The sequence below is a fragment of the Leucopleurus acutus genome (genome assembly GCF_964270905.1).
Source record: "Leucopleurus acutus genome assembly, chromosome: 3".
In the NCBI taxonomy this organism is placed as follows: Eukaryota; Metazoa; Chordata; class Mammalia; order Artiodactyla; family Delphinidae; genus Leucopleurus; species Leucopleurus acutus.
Window position 1 is genome coordinate 146,593,650 of NC_139145.1, and position 16,147 is coordinate 146,609,796.

At 35.9% G+C, this 16,147-nt stretch overlaps 1 protein-coding gene across 5 annotated transcripts in view; it reads left to right on the forward strand.

The window, feature by feature from the left end:
* RANBP3L (RAN binding protein 3 like) overlaps positions 1–12,341 on the forward strand; it is a 47,325-nt gene extending 34,984 nt beyond the window's left edge. For all 5 annotated transcript variants that reach the window (XM_082835134.1, XM_082835135.1, XM_082835137.1 and 2 more), the window contains 6 exons: positions 2,149–2,251; positions 2,599–2,729; positions 4,327–4,447; positions 6,071–6,213; positions 9,197–9,386; positions 11,672–12,341. In XM_082835134.1, coding sequence (XP_082691260.1) covers positions 2,149–2,251; positions 2,599–2,729; positions 4,327–4,447; positions 6,071–6,213; positions 9,197–9,386; positions 11,672–11,715 — 732 coding nt within the window. In that variant the 3' untranslated portion in view covers positions 11,716–12,341. The remainder of the gene's footprint in view (positions 1–2,148; positions 2,252–2,598; positions 2,730–4,326; positions 4,448–6,070; positions 6,214–9,196; positions 9,387–11,671) is intronic.
* The last annotated feature ends 3,806 nt before the right edge of the window (positions 12,342–16,147 follow it).

A 16,147-nucleotide genomic window follows, 5' to 3' on the forward strand; every position in this document is an offset into this window, starting at 1 on the left:
CCCCTTCAAGATTTTACACTGAAAAGCATTATTATAACTTTTTTCTCTAGCTGTAAGAGGAAAATCATAGTCTTTCACTTGCCTAGGAGAATGTACTTGCCAAGTGGAACCCCCTGATTATTATTACCATCATCCTTAATTAATACTGAGCATCCTCCTACGTGAGGCAGTTGCTGCTCTGTCCTCCACAGGGCACGTTTCTAAAACAGAGCATGATCTACAGTGGGGAATTATACAGCCAAGTGGAAGCTGTGCAGCAAATGTGCCCATGGTTTTATCTGGTCCAACACATCTTTATACTCTTTCCACTTTCACCCAGACCAGAATCTTGGCTGAGACAAGACAAGGAAGCTAGCTTGTCTCAGGGCTATTACATGAAGAATCCCACGGAGGATGTACAGATTTTAAAACCTGTGCAAGGGCTCAGAATAACAAAAGGACCACCAACTCATGAGGCCTGTTTGTTCCAAAATTTGAAGGGCTTTCACAAATCAGTTACTTTTAAGATCTAGCTTATTCTACACCTGCCTCAGGCTTAACCCCAATTCCAAGAGAAGTATCACAGCTTCTCAGCTTTGAGGCACCCTTCTGCCACTCCCAAGATGGTCAGCTCCAGCAATCCTAGAGCTGTTGACCTACACCTTTGGATGTGAACCAGAATGGACCAACTTCCAGGCAATATATTTAGGCACATTTATTCTAGATTAGTCGCAGCTTCTGTAAGATGTCACAGACACAAATAAAATACTCTTCAAACCTCATGGGATCAACTTTAACATTCAACTCATTTAACAGACATGGATTGTGTTCTTATGATATATAAAGCATTGGCATTGGTCTCAAGTTTGGTGGCATATTACAATCATCTGGTGAGCCTTCAGAGGACTTATGCCTGGCCATCTCCCCTAACCAATTAGATCAGGATCTCCGTGGGTGAGGCCAGGTGTCAGGAGATTTGAATATACAGCCAGGATTGAAAACCACCTGGGTAAGTGGTTATGCAAAGCTAAAGAAGACCCTGTCCTCTAGAGATGTTTATAGTCCAGTAAGGGAAAGAGAGAGATACCTATACAAATGAACTACAGTGGGAATTACAGATTTGGTGTGAGGAGGTAGGTACCTGTGTGCATTTCCTATGGGCGCTTCAACTTTGACTTACAAAGGAACCTGAGCTTCCTGTCTCCTTAAGCTGATAACATGCTAGGATAGCAGGAGCTGTAGAGATCACCTGTGTTTGTCCTCTAGTTGATCCTGTAATCCTGTGGCTGTGTGATTTGGGGGCCAGGATGCCCTCTTGATTTGTTTGCTGACCATGTGCTTTTAAGAGTGAGTCATTAAACTTTCTGTGCTTTAGTTTCTGTTTTCTTAAAATGGAAATAGTTACACCCATCTCTACCAATTTTAACAGATTATCTTGATGTCCAGTTAAATAATGTGAAAGAATCTTGAATTAGTAAGGGAAAAGATATAAACCCAAGTTCTGAAGTATTGTCCAATTCTCCCTGTTCTGCAGGGAGCTATGCAGGGGGCTGTACAGGAGGTTATAAATGGCATGGAAATTACTTGGTCTTTTTTCACACAGGCATTGATTACAACACATGTGCGAATCCCCAGGTACGCAGCCTTAAAAAGTGATTGTTGGCAAAAATTGTCTTAGAGGAGAAGTTAGGATTCCTTCTGTAGTGATGATGTGAGACAGCTAGTGGGTTCTTTGGATAACTTTTTAATTTTTTAAATGAACTGGAGAAAGAGTAGACTGTTGAGAATACTGAAATACCTTGAAAAAGTGACAACAGCTGCATCTCCCTCTAGGCGTCAGGTTGGTGTGGTGGTAGCATGGGACAGCTACTACCTCCTTTTGGGTCTCGAAAAGCTTTCCCATTGCCCCTGGAACTAGATGCCACCTGAAGTAGGCTGGTGGTAACTATATTGTTTGCTGAGATCAGAACCAAGGTCTTCTAATAATGGGGAGGAAAACCAAGGTCTTCTAATAATGGGGAGGAATTCTCTGTTCAGCACAAAAGGAGCCCAAAACAAAAACAGAGCTTTTGGGTTTGTTTGCCACCCTGAGAAGAACAAAAGTATCTCTTGGCTTACTGCAAATATATGGGGATAAAATTAAGTAATACATCTTTTTCCCCCACTTAGGGTACTCAAAAACTCACTCAGCCTCAACCTGAAAATGATTCATACATCAAGGAAAAACCATTCAAATTCACTTTAAAATTTCCTACCAACACTCCAAACTCAAGTAAGAATTATTTCATTTGTAAAACATCTGATTCAACTGGTGTACTTCCTGTTTTTCCATGTCATTTGTTTAATATCTATAAAATACAAAAACAATAGCCCTGTGTTTTAAAATGTTTGGTGAAGATTAAAGCATATAAACATGATATATAAGCTTTAATAATTGTTTGACTTAATGATATGTGGGATCATTAAAGAGATCTGCCTCAACTCAAGCAGTTTGATTTTTTGGGAACACTCATGTTATAAAAAGCTAAGCCTAAATGCATGTTAACAGGAGCAAGAAAGAACTTTCACAGTAGGGAAAATGGGGCATTTTATGTGTTCTTTCCCCCTATTTTCTCTCAGGAACAGACTCTCTTAAGAATATACCCCTAACTGAATCAGCTGCTGCTTTCTCTTCTAAACCATCACCAAAATGTTTGCTGGAGAAAATTGATGTCATAACCGGGGAGGAGACAGAACACAGTGTGTTAAAGGTCTGTGCCTCATGTATTGCTCTTCCTGGCCGCACCTCCATGTGTGGAATAAGCTACCCTTAGCAGAGACAGCTTGAAAAATAAAGGCAGAAGTATACTTTTCAGAAAGACTGAGATGCTTAAATAAAAATGTTACAGGCTTCCAAGGATTATACCAATATTTTGTTGTATTCTTACATTTATATGTGTAATTTGCAGGAAAATGGATTGCTGTCTTTACAACCATGCCCGTTAGTCCCTTAGAAAGAAGACAACCAAGGACCCTGCCTTAAAACAACCTATATTTTACACTTTTCATGTCAGCTTTTATAATTTGTTGTTATCGTATGATTTAAAATTCTATTTACACTGAAAGTTAAAAATGCAGATAAGATGAATTGATTTCAGTTCAAGATAATAAAAAGGTTTTTTGTTTTCCTTTAAAAGTTCCTTTTTTTAAATTGAAGTAGGGCTGATTTACAATGTTGTGTTAATTTCTGCTGTACAGCAAAGTGACTCAGTTATACATATATATACATTCTTTTTTAGATTCTTTTTCATTGTGGTTTATCTCAGAATATTGAATATAGCTCCCTGTGCTATGCAGTAGGACCTTGTTGTTTATCCTAAAGGTTCTTTTAAATAAGTTTTGAATTTCACATGAATCAAGAATTTCACAGATGTAGTATATAGTATCACACCTAGGATTCAAATGTTGAGTGGTATAGCTGTCAATCTAGGCATATAAAATGTAATTACTACAACTTAATCATTTTCAACAAAGCACAGATTTCCCTTAGCCTTTCTCCATCTGTTTTACCCCAAACTCTCTTCATTCCTATTTTCTTCCCCCTTGATCTACTGATACACTTACTGTACAGGTGTGTCTCACAGCATAACTCTCAGATCAGATTACTCCCAGATTCACTGAAGTAATCACTAGGGGTGAGGCCCTGACATGCTATATTTTTAGCAAGTCATCTAGGTGATTCTTGTACATAGTAGTATTTGAGAACCACTGGTAAGCATTAAATTATAGTATGGTACTCTGTGGTATCACATGCTAGTTCGGATGCTGTATTTGCTAAAATTTTTAAAGCATACAAATAATTCCATGATTCCTTAACTTTCAGATAAAGTACATAATTCAAATAACATTGTTTAATTTATAAGTTGGTATATACAGATATATTGTTAAGTGAAAAAGAAAGATGTGGAAAGTATTTATGGTATTCTACCATATGGTATTCTATTTTTATAGAAAAAGTAGGAGAAAAATATATACATATTGGCATGTATATACATACAAATATCTCTAGAAGGATAAACAAAATATTAGCAACAGTGATTACCTGTTGTAGGGGGTGAAAACTGGTAGATGGGGAACTAGTGTTGGTGGGGTTACTTTTCACTTTGTACATCTTTTTGCTTTTTAATGTTTGAACTATTCAAAAACTGTATTGTTTCAGAAGCTAAGTAAAATTTTAAAGCTGGCTTAGAAATCATTAACAAAGGTTATTCTGGTAAAGTATCAGACAAATAAAAGTGTTATAGCATAGGAAAGAAATCACTTTGAAAAGTTTTCTATATTTTGACATTTTAAAAAATTGTCCTTTAGATCAACTGCAAGCTTTTTATATTCAACAAAACAACACAGTCCTGGATTGAAAGGGGCAGAGGAGCTTTGAGACTGAATGACACAGCAAGCAGTGATTGTGGAACATTCCAGTCAAGACTAAGTAAGGAATCATTTTGTAAAGCGAGTCAGTATTTCTCAGGGAAATTTTTCCAATATAAGTACACATCATTTTCTGGAGATGTGTTATGTGTCAATAAATTAGACTGCTGTCAGTAAATTAAACAATATTATTTTTAATGTACTATAGGAGCTTCCTATTTAAAGTAGGCTCTGATGTCAGACTATACAGGTTCTAGTTCTGGCTCCATTACTAACTGGTGACCTTGGACAAATTACTTACTCTCCTTCTGCCCCAGTTGCATCACTTTAACGTGGAAATAATAGAAGTCCATGACTTAGTGAGTGTGAAAATTCAGTGAGATAATGCACGTAAAGCACCTATGACCGAGCCCAGCAAACACCTAAATAGTAATCATTATTATTTAAAGGAATGTGATGAATTTATTTTTGAAGTGGAATCGTTTTTCTAAAAGAGAATATTTGCCCTGTAATTTATTCTTGGCATTCTAAACACAGTGTGTGGGTTGGGATGAGAGGTCAATTTCCAAGTAAATAAAGGTGTGTGGTTATTGAATCCTTCAGGCAGAGTGTTGGTCAGAATTTGGTCAGCCAAACCAAAAGCCTGAGGAGGTTTCTGGCATCCAAAAGACACACTGGGCATTGTTCAGAGGTCCAAACTGAAAGTAAGCACAGGCAGAGATCTGGGCCGGGGTGGATGGGTTTACTGGTCAATATCGGGTGGTCAAATCTTGTGGAGGAGACCACAAGTAGAAGCTGGTAAATGGATATCTGGTGAGTTTCAGATATCAATCTCAAGAAGTGAGTAAGGAATAGAATTCAGACTGAGAGTTAGGAGCACTGGCAAACAGGTTTCTAAATAACCTGACTATCATTCCCAAGGCAGGTATTAGCTGTTTTCTACTCTGGTTTAATTTCACTACTTGCCAAAAAAATGCACAAAACAACTTTTCTTTTAATTAGACAGGTAATACATGTCCATTACAGAAGATGGAAAATATGGATCGACAAGAAGAAAAAAAATTAAATTACTCATAGGCCTATCTTCCTGTAGTAGCTAGCTTCTGTCAATAAAATATATTCTTAAGGACTTTGTATACAATAAATGTATACAATACATTGAAAAATTTGTGATAAATGGTGTCTATAGTACTTTGTAACCTGATTTTTTTTCTTTTGCATAGTATGCCATGGTCACCTTTCTACATTAATAATTATCTTTCTTTAGTATTCTTAATGAGTTCATAATATCCTCAATAGCTGTACCATCATTTATTTAACTGATTCCATTTTTTGAATGCTTAAAGTTTTCGTTTCAGTTTTCTCCATTATAAACAATTCTTGGGTAAATATTCTTCAGACCATTATGTCCTCAAAGGAATTCTAAAATTTAACCATTTTTTAATATTATAGTAAAAAAAATATAGCATTTTTAGCATTTAAGCTAATAAAAAGGTCCTCCAACATAATAAAGCCCAATTTGGAAACCAAATTATAATCTAGTCAATTAAATTACAATTTAGTAGTGACAATAGAGTCTGAAAAACAACTACCAGATTTATTTGCTTTCCAAAATGGCAAATTCCTCTGAAAGGCTAAGGAATCAACTGTTCTGAAGTCTGATAAATTCATCTTCCTATTTTAGTTATGCACAATCAAGGCAGCCTGAGGCTGATTCTCAATAGTAAACTCTGGGCTCAAATGGAGATTCAAAAAGCAAACCACAAAAATTTACGAATAACAGCTACTGATTTAGAAGACTATAACATCAAAGTGTTTTTAATTCAGGTAAGTGACAAACTTCAGTGATAGAGGATTATCCTACTATATTTATAGATCTCTGCAGTCACATTTGTTTTTTTCATTTTATTAAAATAACCTATACCATTAGCAAAAATTCAGCCATTTATTACGGTTGTTTACACTCTAATATAAGACCTAAATTTTGCATGAAATTTAGAGATTAACAACAGTTCAAAGCAGTCAATTGGTACTGGTCCCAAGACATTTGTATTGGTACATGCTGTCAAACCCCTACATTTTTCTTTACTATTAAAATTATGTCAACCATCTTACTAAATTCCAGAGAGACTACTGTCAGGATAGGCTCCTAGGAGGCCAGCAGAATCCACACCCTGATGCTTACACTGCGTGCTGAAATTGAGGCTTTGAAATCACTGGAAAGGAACCAGTGAGAAATGGAAAAACACAGGGCTAGCAAGTTAAAACAACCAGTCCAATAGCAAATTCCAATTCTGGATATGAGTCAGTCTCCAAGGTAACAGGATGGGAGCACAGCTTTAGCTGTTCCGGCAGCAGGAATGCTTGACCTCAAATACAAGATCCAGGCAAAAAAGACAGAGATGACATGAATCAGGCGAGAAAAAAGGCTGGATTTCCCCCATAGGCCGAGTCTCAGAAGACTTGAGAAGACTGAATATCTAAGCAACTCAGGTAGAAGATGACAATACAAGTAAATTGGCTTCCATATAATAATGAAAAAACAAAAGTTGGCAAGAGCCCACTGATGAAAAACCAAAGGTTTTATTAACTACCTGTAGGTGTACTGTTAGGTATAAGTGATGTTGAGTGTTAAAATCTTAGAGTAAGATGTCTAAACCCTGTTTACCATTTAGGGAGATAATACTGGATACTCTGCTAGGCCAGATGCCTCTGTCTTTGAGTGGGTAAAGCAGCCTGTCTGAGATTGAGACTATGATTAGATTCGATTAGATTTAACTATGACTAGATTCTGTGGCTCAATATCTGGCCCATGCTGACTTTTTAAACTGTAGGATAATTTTTGGAGATTAGCAAACAAAATGCAAGAAGAATCACCCAAAATTCCACTCCCAGAGATGGTCACTATTAACATTTTGGTCTTATACTACATTTTAGTATATACATGTATGTGTGGGTACATATATACATGTGTACCATACTGTACATACTGCATGACTTTCAGGCAAGTTATTTAGCCCTCCTAAACCTGATTTTACTCATCTGCCAATGGAAGACAATAATAATATACTTTATAAAGTGATTGAGAAGATTAAATAGCTAACATTTGATTGTGAAATACACATATGTAACCTTTTCACTTATCAATGAAAATGAGTGTTTTCTGTTATTAAATAATTCATTCTTCAAGAATTCTTTTATAGGTGAAAATAAATTCTGTTCTATTATGTACCATAATTTATTCCATTAATCCCGTTTTGTTAAATACTTAGGCAATTTACTATGTTCATTATTATAAATTCTGCAAGGAATTCTCTATGTACATACATGTTAATTCTCTTGGGAAAAGGTTTTGACTTGTCTTGACACGTTTATCTCCAGAAAGACTGAGCCAATTTTCATTCTCACCGGCATTTTCTTATGGTACTTCCTGGAAATTATTTTTAAGCATTGCAAATTTGTTGTCCAAAAAAATATATATATTATTGTGCTTTTACTTCTTGTTCTGAATTTGTTGAATGAAAATATCTGAATGAATTTGGCTATATATATATATATATATATATATATATACACACACACACACACACACACACACTAGTGAAAGGCATATTTAAAATTTAATGTAAAAAAGTCAAGGCAGCAGAACTGTATTTATATTTCAATTACATATATTTTCAGTATTTGTTATTAATTAACCTACTGAAGAAAAATTACACCCTTGTACTTAATATAAAAATTAAATTGGTCAAGAGTCAACAAATATTTACTCAACATCTGCTATGTAATATCTAACATAATATGAGAAACAAAAATATTTTATTTAATGTGTATTTTCTTCCCTAAAAATAATTAAGGTAACTTAATAACATACAAAAGAAAAACCATATTTTAAGACCCTTCTCCCCAAAAGTTGGCATGTAGTTGATTCAACCCTCAGTTCTTGGTTTTGAAATATTTGGTAGCTCTCTGAAGGATTAACAAAGAGAAAAATTTTCCCAGATTTTCTTTGAAATTGTGAAAAGATACAAAAATGTAAGCCACTGACATGTTACCTTAAAGAACACTGACTTTGATGACAAAAACGAAGTCCCAGCCAATCTGTCAACTAGCTGTTTAAATGCAGACAAGCTGTGCCTTTCTGAGCCATAATTTTCTCATCTGTAAAGGGAAGCGGAAACAAGTATTTACTGAATACCTGCACTATGTGCTTTTGCTAACATAAATGGAATAAACAACCTAAAATTTTATTATAAGGATTGAAAAAATAAAAGGATATTATAACAGCAAATGTTATACCAATGTTCTTGTTACCATCATTTTTATATTAATAGCAACTGTAAAAATAGAAAAGTACTGAAAGCAAGGACTTCTGATGTGTTTATGGTACAACATCATAGACTATTCAAATGAGCTCTGCTTTTCTACAGAGCTATGCAGCTTGCAGGGATGTCTAAGCAAGTGATGTAAAGGAAATGAAAGTCTTTTTCCCCCAACCCTAAAATTTTCTACAGTATAACACAGTGAAGGAAGGATGGTCTTAACAAACAAATTCAAATAGAAAATTTAAATCACAAAATTTCATTTTCTCAGTTTAAAATGCACAAATTGGGACCTCATAAAATTATCTGCTCTAGGATTCAATTTGGTTCAAGATGAATTGGCTCTTTACCCTTTAGTTTCTAGGATTATTTATATTCTAGATTTATGTCATATAATTCCTTCCTTATTAATAGTGAAAGGTTACAAATGTGTAAAGTGTGGCTATTATTAAGTTACTTATATTAACAACTTAATTTTCCTCTTGCAGGCCAGTGCCAAAGATACAGGATGTATGCATGCAGCAATACATCACCGTCTTGTTGCACTTCGAAGCTTCTATAAGCAGAAAGATGCAAATCAAGCTGAAAGCCAGTCAGAAACAGTCCTCCAACAATTTAACTGCGATAGCTGTGATGAGGATGAGGATGATTTTATCCAAGTCACTAAAACTAGATCAGGTAAAGAACTTTTTTTTTGTTAGTTCAGAGGTTTAAGAAAGAAATCTTATTCACAACCCTTTTATATGAAATAGATTTTTAAAAAGTGGAACTTGGGCTTCCCCAGTGGCGCAGTGGTTGGGAGTCCGCCTGCCAATGCAGGGGACACGGGTTCGTGGCCCGGTCCGGGAGGATCCCACGTGCTGCGGGGCGGCTGGGCCCGTGAACTATGGCCGCTGGGCCTGTGCGTCCGGAGCCTGTGCTTGGCGGCGGGAGGGGCCGAGGCAGTGGGAGGCCCGCGGACCGCAAAACAAAACGTGGAACTTGTCTGTTCAAAGTGGGCAGGGGTTAGAGCCCTAGATGTTTGCATCTGAGAGGTGGGTTTGAAAATCACTGTCTTCTGCATGTGGCCTTCATTGGGATTTCACCAAAAGTCAGCCTTATTGTAATACCTGCACATCATTTGCATATACATTTCATAAAAGACCATATTTACAATGTAAAGTATTAATTGCTACACTGAAACTAACCAATTATTAATATTTCTCTTCACTTGTTCTCATTCTCCGATTATTGGCCATAATAGAAGAAATTATAAATACTTGTAATGGAACCAGCAGGCAAATCTGGCTTATTCCCTTTTTGTAATTTGACTGTTTTATTTTCAAAGACCTTCTTTACCTGGGGCAAAAGGCGCTATTTCTTTTATTACATCCGGATTCATGAATTGAACAAGGTTGCAGTGGAACCACTGGTTAATGGATTTCTAGGTTTTAGTGCTTGTCCTGATGAGTGAATTTAAAACTAAAATTCATCATTATTTTTGGAGAAAACCATTGTCAAGGAAATAATAAGCCCAGCTTTGTGGGTTTTTAAAATAATTTTTGTTGGAGTATCGTTGCTTTACAATGTTGTTAGTTTCTACTGTACAGCAAAGTGAATCAGCTATACGTATACATATATTCCCTCTTTTTTGGATTTCCTTCCCATTTAGGTCACTATGGAGCACTAAGTAGAGTTCCCTGAGCTATACAGGTTTTCATTAGTTATCTATTTTATACATAGTATCAATAGTGTATATATGTCAATCCCAATCTCCCAATTCATCCCACCCCCCTTTCCCCCCTTGGTGTCCATACATTTGTTCTCTACATCTGTGTCTCTATTTCTGTTTTGCAAGTGAGATCATCTATACCATTTTTATAGATTCCACATATATATGCGTTAATATACGATATTTGTTTTTCTCTTTCTGACTTAACTTCACTCTGTATGACAGTCTCTAGCTCCAGCCACATCTCTGCAAATGACCCAATTTTGTTCCTTTTTACGGCTGAGTAATCCAGCTTTTTCATACAGATGTAGCTATTCCAATAAGTCGTCCAAGTATTTTCAGTAATATTTTCATTTAGCTCTGAATTCTGCTCTACGGAGGACTGACAAAGGACTTACAAAAATAGTGTGTTAGCAGGCATTTTCCCAATTTTTAATCATTTTAAATCTTAAAGCTCTTTTAATCATACATAATTTAGGAATCTATCAAACAACATGTGCAGAACTTGATGAAATAGCTTCCTTGGCCTAATACTAAAAGTGTAGTCAAGAGGAAAGATGCACAGAACATGCAGAGCAGGATCATAAACTGCTAGACTCAGTGAGCCAGAGAACTAAGCGAATATGATTCTTCTTGTTACTATTAAACAAGAGGTTTAATTTTTTTTAAATGTATGAAATGTATAAATAAAAATTATTATAATGTTTATATTGTCACAATAAAATGGGATCTATTAGAAAATGGGTTGGTATCCATGAAAAATGTTAACTTGCAGTTAGGATTAAATGGCAAAATTATTTCATCAACAAATGACACGTTTATGAATAGAATCTATATTCTACCATATTCCATTTTAGGAAAGGGGTGATATGCAACTATCTTCATACAACATGAGAAACAATGGAAATAAGGCCAAGTAAATGCCAATCTTATGAACCCATCCTCTCCCCTCCTTACTTAGTACTTTCTCTAGGAAGTGTTACACACAAATGCTAAATGTTATGGAAGCAATAAAATGTCTGACTTTTTAAACTTTGTTGCCCAGGAATTAAGGAAAGGTTTAATTATCTGAAAATGTCACATTTAAAATTAGGAACATTTCCAAACGTTACTTAAAAATATGCAGATTCTATATATATTTTATTTCCTTGCTAGTAAGCATATTCATGAATATTCATGTTCAGTTGTATTCAATATTAATCCTAAATGAATACAATATTGTACAATAAATTATTTTAAATTTATATCACAGATTCTTCTAGGTGGACCCACAGACAGTCGGTTGCCTGTTCATGAGTGCTACCTACTATAAACATGAAAACATCTACAAAAAGATCGCCTTACTGAAAAAATCTAAGCCAACCTAATAACTAAATGAGAAGATCCTATTCATTCCTGGAACAGTTTTTATAGAAAGGTCCAAGAAATATAATTTGTTGCAATTAAAATGTTTCTCTGTGTAGTATACTAATTCTGAGGTTTTATATTTTGATTATTGTGGAGAAAATGGCAGAATTTAAGAGACACATGGCCTTTGGAAGTTCAAAATTTTTCATTTTTGAAGAAGTTAATTTAGAATAAGATTTGGTAACTAATTTGGACTATTCATCACATTGATGGATACAATAGTTAAAATTATAAATTGCTGGATTTGATAAATATCTAAGATATTTATTTTTTCAGTCATATATTGTCTGGCCATAAAACAAATATTTTACAAAACTTCCAGAGTCATTTCTTTGAAAAATGTTATAACTGCACGTTAACATGTTATTAAATCATGTTTTTCTTCTGGGAAATGTGTATTTTCATTTAACCTTTGGACTTCCTAATTCTATAATATTATATATTCATGGTATGAACTCCTTTAAAGAGAATATCTGTTCTTGCACTTGTATCTATCGCACCTTCTATATGCTTGACTCACGTCAGTATCCAATATTTGTTGAAGGAATGAACAAAATACATTACCTATGTATCAAAACAGTAACTATACAAAAAGTGAAATATGTTAACTTGTTCTTTGCTTTATTTATGTAATTAAATTGTCATTAATATTCTAGTAGGTGAGGCTGTACAGAGACCTTTTATAGCCAAATGACCTTTTTTTCTTAAATGCCATTATTAAGGTAAAACACAGTAATTTCAACAATTGTGCAACAGAATTTTGATGTTCCTCTTTTGAGATTTGTTTCAGAGACACTTCAGGAGTTACACAAGTAGGGGCCACCACCTCACTGTGTGCTCACATGACCTCTTTCTTGTGGGAGCACGGGGAGGCGGTAGGGAGAAAAAGACAGCAGGTTCTCTGGTGTCTCTTTTTGTAAGGACATTAATCCCATCAGACCAGGGCCCTCATAACCTCATCCAGCCCTAATTACCTCCCAAAGCCCCATCTCCAAATACCATCACATTGTGGGGTAGACTTCAACATATGAATTTTGGGAGAACATAAACATTCAGTCCATAATAAGGAATAATTCACAGTACAAAATGATTTCTGAAAACGTTCTGAACAGTGACAACATATTTGGGATAAGAGTATAGCTTCATTTCTACTTTGAAGAACAATATTCACATGGAAGTATACATGTGAATACATATTTTTAAAAAGTTACATTACTTTATTATAGTATATACCATAGATAATAGTAAAAGCAATTATATATATGCATTTATTGTCAAATCTAATGCTTGAAAGTTTAGCATATGAAAGTTGAATTACTCTTTTAGACTATAATTTAGCTAGTATGTTATAATTGATGAAAGTTTTGCTTTCCCTATCACTAACTATAACTTAGTAAAATTTAGCTACTGAGTATTTAACTTTCATTAATTCTTCTAGTGACTCCAGAAGAAATACAGTAAATAAAATCCTTTACTTCTAAATTAAGCAATGACTCAGGAAGTGGAGAAGAAAAGTTAATGAAAGAGAGGAAGAGAGAAAAGGTTGAGAGAAGGAAAAAAAAAACAGTAAAGAAGAGCTCTAACATGAAAGGAAGAATAAAAAGAATGGAAAATCAGAAGTTTTAAGTGTTTTCTTTTTAATTCTATAAGAGTGACTCTGATGCAGAACAAACTCGGAGGAAAATTTTCATTAGAAGCATAATATAAACAGGGAGACATCTGGAGAAGATATTAAAGAATTGGTTCTCTTATAAGATCTTAGCTGATATGGGAACATTGGGATTATGCTAAATTGCTAAAGTAAAGCAGAGAAACAGAGATTTTCCTTATCTTCCTGACATGTTCATTCTTGACCCCTCTTTAGTTGTGGAGATGAATTTTCTCAATGCCTCAAACATTTTATTTAGGGATTATGACATGGCTACTAACAGCAGAAACATGATATTTAGCTTATGACTTTCAACCCATTTCCACTCTGCTATTCCTTCTTATACTCTTTATGCATATATTTAGTAATATTGTGGGGGGTAATAGAAATAGAAACATCTTATAGTTTCTCCTTGTCCTATATCTTCATCTAGCATTCTCCTTTTTGGCTTTTCTATATCCTTTGCCCCCCCCCCCTTTAGTGTGAAGTGATCAATCATATAATGACATTCATTTTCACAAGTTACTAGGTGGGTGATTTCAAAGCATACATCTTCTTCCATAGAAGCTGATTTTAAATAAATATATTTATTTATTTATTTTTGGTTGCATTGGGTCTTCGTTGCTGTGCGTGGGCTTTCTCTAGTTGTGCGAGCAGGGGTTACTTTCCATTGCGGTGTGTGGGCTTCTCATTGTGGTGGCTTCTCTTGTTGCAGAGCTCAGGCTCTAGGCGCACAGGCTTCAGTAGTTGTGGCACATGGGCTCAGTAGTTGTGGCTTGCGGGCTCTAGAGCGCAGGTTCAGTAGTTGTGGCGCATGGGCTTAGTTGCTCCACGGCATGTGGGATCTTCCCAGACCAAGGCTCAAACTCGTGTCCCCTGCATTGGCAGGCGGATTCTTAACCACTGGGCCACCAGGGAAGTCCCAGAAGCTGCTTTTATTAAAAGTTACTTAGATAAATATTCCCCAAATACACAAGATACACAAGATATATTTAATATGATATCCGATTATATATTATGATAATCTAAACATTCTTTTCTATCAACAGTACTTTTATACAAAGTTATTCGGCTTAATTGTAAACCAGCAAAATGTTCTCTCTTAAAATATTTTACAACCATTACTGCCAAAGCCAGGAGCCCTTAGTTGTCAGGGCCTAATATCCTATACAGGCCTTAGAGCACGTGCATGTCATTTTTTAAAAAGCCAGGGAGGGTGGGGCTTCCCGGTCCGGGAAGATCCCACATGCCGCGGAGCGGCTGGGCCCTTGAGCCATGGTTGCTGAGCCTGCGCGGCTGGAGCCTGTACTCCGCAACGGGAGAGGCCACAACAGTGAGAGGCCCGCATACCGCAAAAAAAAAAAAAAAAAAAAAAAGCCAGGGGCTGGTCGTATATATCTTTCAGAATCAGAACGTACATGAAGTGAGCTGGAGGGGGTTATAGGGATTGGAAAGGATAGATTGTAACCTTTGTAAATCTTCAAGTTGTGAATATCACAGTGATATATAATTTCTTCCCCATAAAATGTTGAGAACAATTAAGCTTGCTTGAGATGTGGCTACTGGGTAGGCTTGTTCACTAGGAAAGAACACCAGCCTTGTCATAGGCGGGGTTTGAGTTTGAAATTCAATAATACTACAGATTGGGGGCTTCCCTGGTGGTGCAGTGGTTGAGAATCTGCCTGCTAATGCTGGGGACACAGGTTCGAGCCCTGGTCTGGGAAGATCCCACATGCCACGAAGCAACTAGGCCCGTGAGCCACAACTACTGAGCCTGCGTGTCTGGAGCCTGTGCTCCGCAACAAGAGAGGCCACGACAGTGAGAGGCCCGCGTACCGCGATGAAGAGTGGTCCCCGCTTGCCACAACTAGAGAAAGCCCTCGCGCAGAAACGAAGACCCAACACAGCAAAAATAAAAATAAAATTAAAATACTACTACAGATTATTTTAGTTGTTTGACGGTAGTTGAAACTGATATTAAATCCATGAATGCCAACACTTTGGTTTGTTTCGCAATGGCCAGATTATACCCACAGTACTGAGTAATTTTTGACATCATACTTGGAATTGACTAACTCGAATACTTGAACATAGTTGAAATTTCTAAGATAATATTTAGAAACTATGGCATTGGAGGAGTTATTGAAATAACTGGCAAATGTTTAGCCTAATAAATACTTGACGATATAATAATTTTCAAACAATTAGAGGATTACCAATATTTCTTAATTTCTGCCAATCTAGTGGATGTAAAAGACTACTTCACTATTAGCTTAATTTGTATTTTTCTGATTTCTAATAAGGTTGAGGATCTTTTAGATATGTATTCACTGCTTGTGTTTCTTCTAAGAAATTTCTGTTCATAATTTTTGCAAAGCTAACCATGTCATTCTCTCCTTTCAGTGGCTTCCTAGCATATACAGGATAAAAGCCAAGTTCCTAAGCATGGATATAACACTTCATGTCTTTCTCCCTGTCAACCTCTCTAGCCTCACCTCCCACTGTTGCCTGCCTCTCTCTAAATGTTCTAGGATTTCAGAACTGCTATTTTATTACTCCATATCTTTGCTCATACTGTTTCCTCTGTGGAATTCCTTTCTTACTCTTGCTGATTCTGGCTAATACCTAACTCACTCTTTAAGGTTTAGCTTGAGACATTTCCAGAAAGCTTTC